This window comes from Dendrobates tinctorius, unplaced genomic scaffold (genome assembly GCF_039654945.1).
Source record: "Dendrobates tinctorius isolate UK_male_01 unplaced genomic scaffold, ASM3965494v1 ptg000181l, whole genome shotgun sequence".
Lineage (NCBI taxonomy): Eukaryota > Metazoa > Chordata > Amphibia > Anura > Dendrobatidae > Dendrobates > Dendrobates tinctorius.
In genome coordinates, this window is record NW_027361848.1 from 12,505,829 (window position 1) to 12,519,848 (window position 14,020).

The 14,020-nt window shown below is 44.7% G+C and overlaps 1 protein-coding gene across 9 annotated transcripts in view; it reads right to left on the reverse strand.

Annotated features, from left to right (window-relative positions):
• Nucleotides 1-14,020, reverse strand: part of TMEM181 (transmembrane protein 181) — a 527,451-nt gene that overhangs the window by 342,062 nt on the left and 171,369 nt on the right. For 6 of the 9 annotated variants that reach the window (XR_012221450.1, XM_073551884.1, XM_073551880.1 and 3 more), the window contains one exon: nucleotides 2,810-2,913. The exons of the other annotated variants lie outside the window; for them this stretch is intronic. Coding sequence is in view for 5 of the 6 variants with exons in the window: in XM_073551884.1 (XP_073407985.1) it covers nucleotides 2,810-2,913 (104 nt within the window). In the remaining variant the exon portion in view is untranslated. The remainder of the gene's footprint in view (nucleotides 1-2,809; nucleotides 2,914-14,020) is intronic. 9 annotated transcript variants of the gene reach the window in all.

Consider the following 14,020-nt stretch of genomic DNA (forward strand, 5'->3'; position numbering starts at 1 on the left):
AACAACATGAAAGCATGGATCCATCCTGCCTTGTATCAACGGTTCAGGCTGGTGGTGGTGGTGTCATGGTGTGGGGAATTTTTTCTTGGCACTCTTTGGGCCCCTTGGTACCAATTGAGCATCGTTGCAACGCCACAGCCTACCTGAGTATTGTTGCTGACCATGTCCATCCCTTTATGACCACAATGTACCCAACATCTGATGGCTACTTTCAGCAGGATAATGCGCCATGTCATAAAGCTCGAATCATCTCAGATTGGTTTCTTGAACATGACAATGAGTTCACTGTACTCAAATGGCCTCCTCAGTCACCAGATCTCAATCCAATAGAGCATCTTTGGGATGTGGTGGAACGGGAGATTCGCATCAGGGATGTGCAGCCGACAAATCTGCGCCAACTGTGTGATGCCATCATGTCAATATGGTCCAAAATCTCTGAGGAATGCTTCCAGCACCTTGTTGAATCTCTGCCACGAAGAATTGAGGCAGTTCTGAAGGTATATATACACACACACACATTATATATATATATATATATATATATATATATATATATATATATATATATATATATACACACATATACATATACACATACACATACACACACACACACACACACACAGTATATACTCGGGTATAAGCCTACCCCCTAATTTTGCGACAAAAATCTAGGATAACTTATTGACTCGCGTATAAGCCTATGGTGGAAGATGCAGCAGCTACTGGTAAATTTCAAAAATAAAAATGGATACCAATAAAAGTAAAATTAATTGAGACATCAGTAGTTTAAATATTTTTGAATATCCATATTGAATCAGGGGCCCCATTTAATGCTCCATACAGTTCATGATAGCCCCATAAGATGCTCCATACAAAATACACCCCATATAATGCTGCACAAAGGTTAACAATGGCCCCATAAGATGCTCCATACAAAATACACCCCATATAATGCTGCACAAAGGTTAATAATGGCCCCATAAGATGCTCCATAGAATAATATGCTCCATATGCTGCTCCATAAAGTTTATGGCCCTATACGATGCTCCATAGAATATGCTGCCCCATAAGATGCGCCATAGATTATGCCCCATATGCTGCCCCATAAGATGCTCCATAGATTATGCCAAAATATGCTGCCCCATAAGATGCTCCATAGAATAGGCCCCCATAAGATGCCCCATAGAATATGCCCCCATAAGATGCTCCATAGAAAACCCCCATAAGATGCTCCATAAAATATGTCCCATAAGATGATCCATAGAATAGGCCCCCATAAGATGCTCCATAGAATACCCCCATATGCTGCTGCAAATAAAAAAAATGACATTCACCTCTCCGTCGCTGAGGGCCAGGTGCCGATGTTGCTGCTGGCTCAGGACCCGGCACCTGAGATATTCACCTGTCCCCGTTCCCACGCTGCTCACCACTGCCTGCCACATCATCTCAGAGATGTTCAAGCAGGAGAGGGCGCGGCACGCACTAACCACATCACCGCACCCTCTGACCTGAACATCACTGACAGAGGACGCGGCGAGCAGCGTGGGAACGGGGACAGGTGACTATAGCATATACTTACCCCCCCGGCGCGGTCTCTGCAGCCCCGTTCTCCCACGGTCTCCGGCACCTGCCTTCAGAGGTCACAATACCGCTCATTAAAGACATAAATATGCGCATATTCATGTCTTTAATGAGCGGTACCACGTGACCGCTGAAGGAAGGAGCATGAGATCGGGAGAAGCGGGGGGGCTGCAGAGACCGCGCCAGGAGGGGTAAGTATGATCTCTGACACCCGGTATATGACTCGCATATAAACCGAGAGGGGGACTTTCAGCCCAAAAAAAAGGGCTGAAAATCTCGGCTTATACGCGAATATATATATAATATTACATATATAAATACACTACATAGTAGGGCTGCCATATGCGCAACTGTGAACACTTGTTGAAAAATTCCACCATGGAATATGGCTGGCTACAATTTGTGACAGAGGAACAAAGTGTGACCATCGTAAAAGGAACCCGACGGTGTATACATGCTGCCTGACCCACAAGCAGCATGTATCAGGCACTGGCTGTATGATCGCCAAGTATGTCTGACTCTGACATGAAGCGGTGTTTCAGAGAATAACTTATTTTAAAAGGTGCTGGGGAGCGAGCTGCCCAGGACACTAGTTGGACTGGTGGTGGCTTCTCCCTGCCAGTTGTCAGTGACTGACAGCTCTTTTCCAATACATGAAGTGAGACGCCTGCCACTACAGGGGAGGGGGCTGGAAGAACGGGTTTTCCTCAGAATCGTTGCATTATTTATTTCTTTTACTCATTTATATGGCGCCATTAATTCCACAGTGCTTTACAGACATTATTGGCATTGTCCCCGATGAGGTTCACAATCTATTTTCCTTATCAGGATGTCTTTGGAATGTGGGAGGAAACCGGAGTACCTGGAGGAAACCCACACAAACATGGGGAGAACTTACAAACTCTCTTGCAGATTTTGTCCTTGGTGGGATTTGAACCTAGGACCCCAGTGTTGCAAGGCTGCAGTGCTAACCACTGAGCTACCATGCCGCCCATATCAGTCAAACATGCCTGCAGAGATCATAGTTAGTGCCCGATACCTGCTGCTCGTGGATTGGACAGCGTGGACCACCCATCAGGTTCACTTTTATCATAGGACCCCTGTAAGAAATTGTCCAATCAAAGCCCTTGATCAAACTTTATACACAAACATCAATGTATAAGAATATATAACTACACACTCATGTCACTTGTATACAGTGCTGAAAAAAATAGGAAAGATTTACCTGCTATTCCAATAAAAAGTGTTAATCCAAAGCACAGGAAAAATACAACAAACACCAAAACAAAGTAACGCTTTGAGAGTGTGTACAGGCGCATGGGGGCCAACCTGCAATAAACACATAAATAACATTAGTGACTACTAAACGCTATAAGGAGCTATGATGTTACACAGCATTTCTTACAACTTGGTAAGTCTTAGGGTCCCTTTTCATATAGCGACACTTCAGAGATCTCGACAACGATACGACCTGGTAAGGATTGCTGGTGCGTCGCTACATGGTTGTTAGTAAGCTGTCAAACAGGCAGATCTATTCAACGATTCAGCAACGATACAGCGATCCGTATGACAACCTCGGTGGTCGTTGGGACCTTGTCACACTGCAACCATTCTAACGACTCCCACCTGCGTCCCTGAGATCTGCGTCGCCAACGAGGTCGCTCGTCGGCGTCAAACACAGCGATGCGTCAGCCAAAGATAAAAAAAAAAATGGCCTAGGACACTCAAGCATGATCAGCGATATCCAGCAGTGGGGCCGGTCGCCATTATGTGTCACACATAGCAAGATCGCTGGCGAGGTCACTGTTGCGTCACAAAACCTGTGACGTTTCAGCGATCTCGCTAACGATCTCGTTATGTGAGATGGGGCCTTTAGAGGTTTTTGCAAACATCCAATTTCCTATACGAGCAATGAAAATAATTGACAAAGCTCTCTGAAGAGGAATTCACCAACTGTTCATGAAGGACCTAGCCTATCATAACTTATTTGTACTAGATTAACCCCTTTTTGACGAATGATGGACATAGCATGTCATGGGTGGATGTCAGTTCAAGCATCATGACGTGCTGTGTCCATCATGGATTAAAACTGTCACTGTGTGAAAACTCAAAGTGAAACTCAGTGAAAACAGCTGTCAATTACTGCTGATCAACTTTTGTGACGTAACAGCGATCTCACCAGCGAGATCGCTGTGTGTGACAGCGATCAGCGAGCGGCCCCCCTGCCGGTATCGCTGATCGCTGGAAGAAACCTCTGGACATTTCTTTGGTCGCTGGTCTCCCGCTGGCTAGCACGCATCGCTGTGTGTGACAGGCGGGAGACCAGCGATCAGGTGTAAAAAATAATTAAAAAAAATTAAAAATATAGTTATTCTCACCTTCCGACGTCCCGTTCAACCATCCTGCCTCTCTCCACGCTCCGGTCCCAGTGATTTTTTGCACGAATGACCGCGAGACTTTGTTATCCCTCGAGACCGTGACATCTCGCGGTCATTCTCGCAAAGGATCACTGGGACCGGAGCATGGAGAGAGGCAGGATGGCTGAACGGGACGTCGGAAGGTGAGAATAACTATATTTTTTATTTTGATTCTATGTTTTACAGGGATGGCCAGCGATGCCGGGCGATCACATAGCGACTTACTAGCGATCCTGACACCTTGCTATCGGTGACAGGATCGCTGGTAAGTCGCTTAGTGTGACGGGGCCTTTAGAGCACTGTGACTGTTCAATCAATCTGACTGACCGATCACAGCATGATCATGCAAGAGGTGCTGACATATCAGCACCTTCCGCACTGTCACCGCAGGATCTCAGAACAGCCAACAGCCAAGCTCCTCCAGTAACCTCTAGAGCTGGTGCCAGCACAGCCCCTGGCTTATTAACCCTACAGATACCACGATTCATAGCGTTTCCAATGTTTAGAAGGTTGTGAGAGGGAGGGTGCTCCCTCTCTCACCCCTATCTGCACCCCTGTGACTAAATCACAAACAATGACCTCCTGGTGTGCCAGCATAGGCAGGGTCTAACAAGCAATCTACCTATGTAATATCATACGTATCATGCATTGCAATGCATGAGACCTGTGATCAGACAAAGTTAATATCCCATAGAGGGACTGAGTAACAAGATAAAAATAAAGTTAAGATTGAAAAAAATATTTAAAAAAATAAACAAAATTACACCAATACACATTTATGTAAAAATAAAAATAAAAAAAAGGACAAAATGTAAAAATGTTAGTATTGCCGTTACCAGAACAACCCTATTTAATAAGGCTATCACACTAAACTACAGGGAACAGCATAAAAAATACATGGCAAAAAAATAGAATTACACTTACCGGTGTATTCATGAAAGCACACAGGAGGTTGCCTCCCCATCCTAATTAGGGACAGGAAACAAGAGGTTAAATAGCCCTCCCTTTCCCTCAATCCCCAGTGTTTTCTAAGGACCACACAGAATGAATGCTTGAGTTGTTCATTTACACTAGGGCAGTGGTCCCCAACCTTTTTTGCACCAGGGACTGGTTTCAAGCAAGACCATTCTTCCACTGACCGGCAGGGCACGGATGGAGGTGTGGCAGGGGCGGGGATTTGGTCATAAGGGGGCAGGGCTATGGACGGGATTGTAGTTTAGTAATGCATACTTAATTATAACATTTATAATGTGAATGTGACTCACTCAAAACCTATGGTGAGTTGAGTGGGAGCACCGGGCTTGTTTCCCTGTATCAATGGGAGCACTGGGCTTGTTTTCCTGCAACAAGAAGGTCCCATCTAGGGGTGATGGGAGACAGCGACACCCTTGTATGCAGGGCTCCGCTCCCACCCTTGTATACAGGGCTCCGCTCCCACCCTTGTATACGTGGTTGGGCTCCCCAGTCCTCCCCATCATACTTACCCTCACACCGTCCCTGAACTTCCCTGCATCTCTATCCTGGCGCGCCAGCTTCTTCCTGTGCGGAGCGGTCACGTAGTACCGCTCATTAAGGTCATGAATATGGATGCCACGCCTATGGGAGTGGAGTCGCATCCATATTCATGACCTTAATGAGCGATACTATGTGACCGCTCAGCACTGGATGAAGCTGCCGCGGCCGACGGGGATACAGGAACTAAGGGTGAATATCGATGTCTTCTGGAAGCCGGCGGTTGCAGCTGTCATTACAGTGCTGCAGCCGCCGGCTCTCCTTGTGTCCAGCATTCTGAGCCATGGCTTGCGGACCGGCAACAGAACTGCAACAGCCCGGTTCTGTGCCGCGGACCGGTGGTTGGAGACCCCTGCACTAGGGAATCAATCGAATATAACTTATTGGGGGGGGATTACTCGTGCTATCGTGGAGGGTCTTAGAAACCCAATTACCACTAAATGTAATTCTATTTTCTCTAATCCCCTCAACGACAGCACACAGGAGAAATACCAAAGAAAAATGGTTAGGGAGGGACAACAGACTGCAGATATTCGAACTAAATACAAAAGTTCCCCATATAACAGGAAACAAAATGAATAAGAAACTCAACTCAAATATAATCCAACATCAACAAATCTCAAGTGTAAACTATTAAGCACAATTTGAGATCAAATAGTTTTTCAAGCATAGTGTATTTTATTAAAGTAATTATAAACAGAGCATAAATACTAATGCAGGTTGCAGCTGACAGTAATATAATATTTCAAATAGCACATTGAAATAGTAAAAAATGAGTAAAAGTACCTCATTAATTTCTGCAGTTAGCTAATTAATGTAAGATAATTAAACAGCTCAAACCTGTTTGAATAGTGTGCAATACCAAAGTAAGGTGTAACCTCTAATCACTAAACAGGATGGAATGCTGTTTAGAAAGTGCTTTCGTGCCCCATATTAATGTGCTAAATAGGTGTTTTGCATAAACTGCAAGCAGTATATATAATGTGCAAACATGCCAAACAAAGACTGCATCTATTAAGATACTAAAATGAAGTTCAAGTGCTGGAATCGCTTGTAACACTTAAATGGAATGTGAAACAATGCTGCACAGCCTGCCACCCCTACGTGCGTTACGCCGCAGCTTTTTCAGGCGTAACGCCTCTTGAAGAAGCTGCGGTGTAACGCGCAAAGGGGCGGTGGGCTGTGCAGCATTGTTTCACATTCCATGTAAGTGTTACAAGCGATTCCAGCACTTGAACTTCATTTTGGTATCTTAATAGATGCAGTCTTTGCTTAGCATGTTTGCACATTATATATACTGCTTGCAGTTTATGCAAAACGCCTATTTGGCACATTAATATGGGGCACGAAAGCACTTTATAAACAGCATTCCATCCTGTTTAGTGATTAGAGGTTACACCTTACTTTGGTATTGCACACTATTCAAACAGGTTTGAGCTGTTTAATTATCTTACATTAGCTAACTGCAGAAATTAATGAGGTACTTTTATTCATTTTTTACTATTGTTTCAATGTGCTATTTGAAATATTATATTACTGTCAGCTGCAACCTGCATTACTATTTATGCTCTGTTTATAATTACTTTAATAAAATACACTATGCTTGAAAAACTATTTGATCTCAAATTGTGCTTAATAGTTTACACATGAGATTTGTAGATATTAGATCTAGTCTATAGTATTTTGTGAAGGTATGCACAGAGGACCAGGTGGCAGCACTGCAGATCTGCTCGACGGACACATTGGCCCTTTCCGCCCAGGAGACTGCAAGAGCTCTAGTGGAATGGGTTTTAAGTGATTCAGGCGGAGATAGATCCTGATTTTTGTAAGTGATCCAATTTGCCAGAGTGGTCTTAGAGGCTCTCTTTCCCTTGTTTGGTCCACTATATTGAACAAAAATATTCTGGTCTCTTCTCCAAGGTTTTGATTGGTTTAAGTAGAGGAGAATAGTCCGTCGAACGTCCAGAGAATGGAATGCAACTTCTCTCTCATCTTTTGGATTGTCACAGAAAGAGGGTAGGATTATTTCTTGGGACCTGTGGAAGTCAGATGACACTTTTGGCAAAAAAGATGGGTCTAGGCCGAATATTTTTCTGTCGTCTAGAATTTATAGATAAAGCTCTCTGATGGCTAGGGCCTGGATCTCGCCCACCCTTCTTGCCGTTGTAATGGCTACAAGTAGTGCCGCTTTCCAGGATAGCTTGTCTATCTGGATCTGGTCTATGGGTTCGAACGGTGGAATAGTCAAACCATTCAGATCTATATTCCAATCCCTAGATGGAATAATGCTGGATTTCCTCGGCCAGATTCTGGAGGCAGCTGACATTAACCTCCTTATCCACCAATGGTCTGACAGGTTCTGATCGAAGGAGGAGCTCAGTGCTAACACCTGGACCTTTAGTGTACTTGGTTTTAAACCTTTAGATAAGCAGTCTTGTAGAAAATCCAGGATCTTTGCTATGTTAGTGGAAAAGGGATCGATGGGAGTGGATCCATACCACCTTGAGAAGGTCTTCCATACTTTGGAATAGATAAAATTTGTTACCTGTTTTCTACTTTTTTGTAAAGTGGACATGACAGAATCTGAGAGGCCTCTGGCTCTCAGGATTGTGGTTTTAGAAGACAGGCTGCCAAGCGTAGGCTGTGGGGAGCCGGGTGAAAAATGGGACCCTGATGTAGAGGGTTGTGGACGAGTGGTAGGGTCAGGGGTTCTTCTGAGCTCATCAGTTGTAGATCCCCAAACCAGCTCCTCTTTGGCCAGATAGGAGCGATCAGGATGGTTTTGACCCGTCTGTTCTGATATTTTGCAGAGTCTTTGGTAACAATGGGATTGGAGGAAATGGGTAAGCTAGCTTGAAGCTCCACGGGTGGGCGAGGGCATCCACCCTTGAATGGACTTCGTTTGGACCTACGGAGAAATAATGTTTTGGCATTTTCCCGATTTGCAAATAGGTCTACCTCTGGGAGACCCCATTTCCTGGTTATATCTTGGAATATATTCATATTGAGGCTCCAAATCCTTGAGGCTATGTCTGTCCTGCTTAGAAAGTCTGCTTCAGTATTGTTGGATCTTTTTAGGTGGAGGGGCGATAAGGACAGGAGGTGATATTCTGAACAATGAAAAATACTTGCCGAGACCCGTTGCAGACTCTCGAATTTTGTGCTGCCCTGATGACATAGATGGGCTACGGTGGTCATGTTGTTGGAGTAAACTCAGACATGAGTTCCCTGGATTTTGGTTTTGTTGCCCTCAGGGCCTCCTCTACCGCTCTCAACTTTCTGAAATTGGAGGACTGGTCATTCATCTTTTTGGGCCAGATCCCTTGAAAGACTCTCAGAAGTCACTGCTCCACAACTGCATTTGCTAGCATCTGTTGTAAAGGATGACATTGGATCCAAGGTGTTCCCTTTGTTAGATTCTCTCGGCTGATCCACCAGTTGAGTGACCGTTTTACCTGTTGAGGAAGGGAGACTTGTGTCCAATGTGTCTGAGATTCAGTTCCAGCGGGAGAGGATAAACTTTTGAAGTATTCTTGAGTGAGCCTGGGCCCAGGGAATTGCTTGAATACACAATGTCATTGACCCTAGTACCGACATTGCAAATCCAAAGGTCACCCTTTTCTGGATTTTTAGAATCCGGATCCTTGATCTTATGCTTTTTTGTTTTGTGACTGGAAGAAAGGACTTCTGGTTTTGGGAATCTAGAATTCCCAACAAGACTTTCCTGGTTGATGGGTTTCAGGTCTGATTTCTCCCGATTTACAATCCAGTCTAAAGATCTTAAGGTATGTAGGCCCGACTGGAGATATCCTCTTAGAGTGGTACTGGAAGGAGCCATCACAAGGAGGTAGTCTAAGTAGGGAACGATGCAGATGTCTTGATTCCTGAAGAAGGCTACTACTTCCGCCATAATCCTGGTAAATGTTCATGGTGCTCATGATATGCCTAAGGGAAGTACCCTGAACTGGAAGTGATGTACAGTATTTGCTGGCCCAGAGCAACTGCAAACCTCAGATACTGATGGCAGGCTTGATGGAAGGGTACATGGTAGTACGCTTCCTAGAGGTCTATGGTGGCAATTGCAAAGTTCTTCCAGATCAAAGGAGTTGTACTTTTTACAGACTCCATTTTGAACCGTCGGTATATGATGTACTGTTTTAGCTGCTTCAGGTTAATGATGACCCTGTAATCCACACTCTGCTTTTTTTTTTTTTTTTTTATAAGAAATAGTCGGGAGTAATGGCCTTGGCCCTGCTCTGTCTCCAAGATATTACTGCTGAAGATAGCATCTGCTTGAGTTCTTTGTACAAGATTTTCTGAAGCTTTAAAGATGGAAGCTGTGTTACCTCTAGTCTTTGTGGGGGAAAGGATGAAAATTCGATTTTTACTCCACTTCTGACTGAGTCCAGGATTTTTTTTTTATCTGATGTTAAGTTTTGCCAATTTGAGAAGCTCAAAATCCTGCCACCTACTTGTTTGGAGTCATTGCCCTTCTGACCTGAGGTTCTGAAAGATATTTCTTCCTTTACCACCTTTTGGGTAGCTCCAACGTCCGGTCTGGCCTTTACCCCTGTATTGAGGGGTCTGAGCTTGAGGGGGACGAGCAGCTTCTTCTTGAGTGGCTTTGGTTCAGGAAGATTTTTCTTTTTGTTAGTTACCTTCTCTAGTAATTCATCCAGCGCAGGATCAAAACACATTCACCTTTGAAGGGGATTGAGCATAATTTAGATTTGGATAGGCTATCACCGCTCCACATCTTTAGCCACAGTGCACGTCGGTTGGTATTAGAAAGTACTGACGTCCTTGCTGCAATACGAACTGACTCAGCAGAGGCGTCTGCCAGGAAACCAGCCGCTTTCTGTAGCAGAGGTAATGAGGCCAGCAGGTCTTCTCTCGGGGTACCACTCCTAATATGATCTTCCAATTCTTGTTACGCAGGCAGATGCGACATTTGTCCTTAAGGAGGCTGCTGATGCTTCCCAGGACTTACTCAATATACTGTCCATCTTGTGGTCAAGTGGGTCTAAGTTGCGAGGAGTCTTTGAAGGGTAGTGTAGTTTTCTTGGCTACCCTAGCCACCTGGATATCCACTTTAGGGATCTCAGTCCAGCACTTGAAGACATCCTCATCTATGGGAAAGTGATCTTTCATCTCACCTAGAATGTTCAGATTTCTTTCTGGGAACGAGATTCTCGGGTAAGGTGTTGGAAGTTGGGAAGGGGGGATGGGAGAGAGGGAAAATTGGTTACATGGAAAAGGTATAACCTAATAATTCTGTATGGATTTGAAATATATGTTGTATCTGATGTGTGTTGTCAGCATTCGAAAGTGTATGTAACCATGGTTTGTTTTTCAATAAAAAAGATCTGATTTAAAAAAAGATTTTTCTGGGAACTCCCATTCATCCAGGATTAAATTTTGGACATTGTCATGGATAGGAAAGACCATCTTCCTTCTTGACTTCAGACCGACGAAAAATTCATCTTGGATTGAGCAGGAAGGTCTCTCCTCTTCTACTTCTATTGTATTCCTGACTGCTAATAGAAGCTCTTCCATATCTTCTGAGGAAAAAAATAATTTTCTATTATCATCCGTCTGACTCGGAGTAAGTTCACCTTCCTCCATCCATTCTTCAGGGCCTGACTATTCCGCTTCTGAGTCCGAGTTGTCCTCGGGGGCGAATTTCCTCTATTTAGAAACTGTAGGTCACACCATCCCTCTTCATCCATCAGGGATGGTTGTTCCTCTCTGACAATTTTTTCTGTGCATGGCTGGCATAAAACCTTTTTATGGCTGGAGACAAGTTTTTTGTTTTTTTTTTTTACTGCAGATGGCACATTTGCAGGTTTATCCCTTGATTTTGGTGCAGGGTTCTTGTCTCCCTAGAAGAGAGGAGAAGGGAAATTCCCATAAGTATGGGTCCTGTACCAAAGGGTTTACCCCTTACCAGGTATACTCACTGGGCCAGGGTTTGCACTGAGCTCTGCAGATGCAGCTCTAAGGGAAGAAACATCCATCATTCAGAACCTCAGTCCTACCTTAAAGGGAAGGTGCCATCCAAAATTTTTTTTTTCAGCAATTGAAAAAATGTAAAGAATAATGTTTACATTTTCTTAAAAAATATCATTTGTTTTTAATTTTGCAAAATATGAAAAATAATTTTAAAAAGTTTGGCATTTCCACTTGTTAACACTAGGGGGAGCAGCTACTGAAATCTGGCACAAAAACCTATGACATCTAGGAACACAATGAGCAGCCATTTTGATGGGGCCTGCAAAGTTACTGACTGTCTTAGAATGTAAAGTCTGGATCAGAACGGCCATCAATCAGCCTGATCCAGACTTTGCAGGCAAAGACCCCATTCCCCTCCTCAGATCCTGTCCTGGCGATGTGTGAAAGCGAGGCGACAGGCGCAGTCCGGGGTGACGCTGGGAAGCAGGATGGGGGAAATGTAGCCATACAGTAACGATAAAAATGAGACCCCTCTCTTCAGCTGCCTCACCAGCCCTCCCCTGACTGCACCTAGGTGCTCAGCCAGAACCACCCTAGAATGGGTCCCCTTTTAGCAGATAATACTGCCATAGTGTTCTCACATAATACCGCCATATAGGTCATACACAATACCGCCATATAGATCATACACAATACCACCATGTAGATCTCACACAAAACCAGCAGGGTGACAGCAGCACAGAGTATTTCAGGAGAGCAGTATCACACGGGATAGGATTAGATACACGGCTCAGCAGGCAGCATCACACAGGAGAGGATTAGATACACGGCTCAGCAGTCAGTATCACACAGGATAGGATTAGATACACGGCTCAGCAGGCAGCATCACACAGGAGAGGATTAGATACACGGCTCAGCAGTCAGTATCACACAGGGGAGGATTAGATACACGGCTCAGCAGTCAGTATGACAGGGGAGGATTAGATACACGGCTCAGCAGTCAGTATCACACAGGATAGGATTAGATACACGGCTCAGCAGTCAGTATCACACAGGATAGGATTAGATACACGGCTCAGCAGTCAGTATCACAGGAGAGGATTAGATACATGGCTCAGCAGTCAGTATCACACAGGAGAGGATTAGATACACGGCTCAGCAGTCAGTATCACACAGGAGAGGATTAGATGCACGACTCAGCAGACAGTATCACACAGGATAGGATTAGATACATGGCTCAGCAGTCAGTATCACACAGGATAGGATTAGATACACGGCTCAGCAGTCAGTATGACACAGGGGAGGATTAGATACATGGCTCAGCAGTCAGTATCACACAGGATAGGATTAGATACACGGCACAGCAGTCAGTATCACACAGGATAAGATTAGATACACGGCTCAGCAGACAGTAACAGGATAGGATTAGATACACGGCTCAGCAGTCAGTATCACACAGGGGAGGATTAGATACACGGCTCAGCAGTCAGTATGACAGGGGAGGATTAGATACATGGCTCAGCAGTCAGTATCACACAGGAGAGGATTAGATACACAGCTCAGCAGTCAGTATCACACAGGAGAGGATTAGATACACGGCTCAGCAGTCAGTATCACACAGGATAGGATTAGATACACGGCTCAGCAGTCAGTATCACACAAGATAGGATTACAGATATGCCCACACTGGTGAAACTTCCAGCCCCCCCCATACACTAGACTATGGGCTGTATATGTCACTGTCCTCAGACAGCCATAAAAGCTGTCATAAAAGCAAAGGTGTCAGATTACCGGAGATCACTGGGGCTGTGTGTGAGTGAGGAGGCGGAGACAGAGCAGAAGAACACAGTAGAGCAGGAAGCACAGGGCGGAGCCTGGAGTAAGCAGGACAGAGGAGCATAGATGAAAGTCAACCGCACTCACCACTCTCCATCCTCCGGCTCCAGTGAGCTCTTCTCTCCTCTGCTGACCACCTTCTCCATATCTACAGCCTCTCCTCACAACACAGGACCCGTTATGCCACAAGTGGTCCTGTGATAGAGGGTAAGTGGAGCTCAGCAGATAGCACTGAGCTACAGTAAAATGGCGCCCAGCCACACCTACAGCAGTGAATGGTGCAGCCCACAGGGGCGTGCCCAGTTCACTGCTAATGAGGCTGCATGGTGGGGTCGGGAGCCGACCGCAGTCTCCTATGTCCATGGACGGCCATATTTGCAGACTGTACGAGTCCTCCACAGATCTGCAAATCAAGATGTCAGCGCCCAGTGGCTACATTAAAACATTATTACAAACAAACCATAAATCCTGGTTAGTACAACATTTGCTGAAACAACATGTTTTGTTACTTACTATTTTTTTGCAAATTATATAAAATTGCGGCACCTTCCCTTTAAGAAGTCTTCCATCAGGGTCCTTTATTTCTCATCTAATAGGACGAGATTTCTCCCCCATACTTTAAGGCGTCTTCCGATTTGAGAGAAGAAAAAAAAAAAAAAAAGGAAAGAAATTCAAATTTCCCACCAAAATGACGGTGCATTCCACCGTGGAACGCAAGG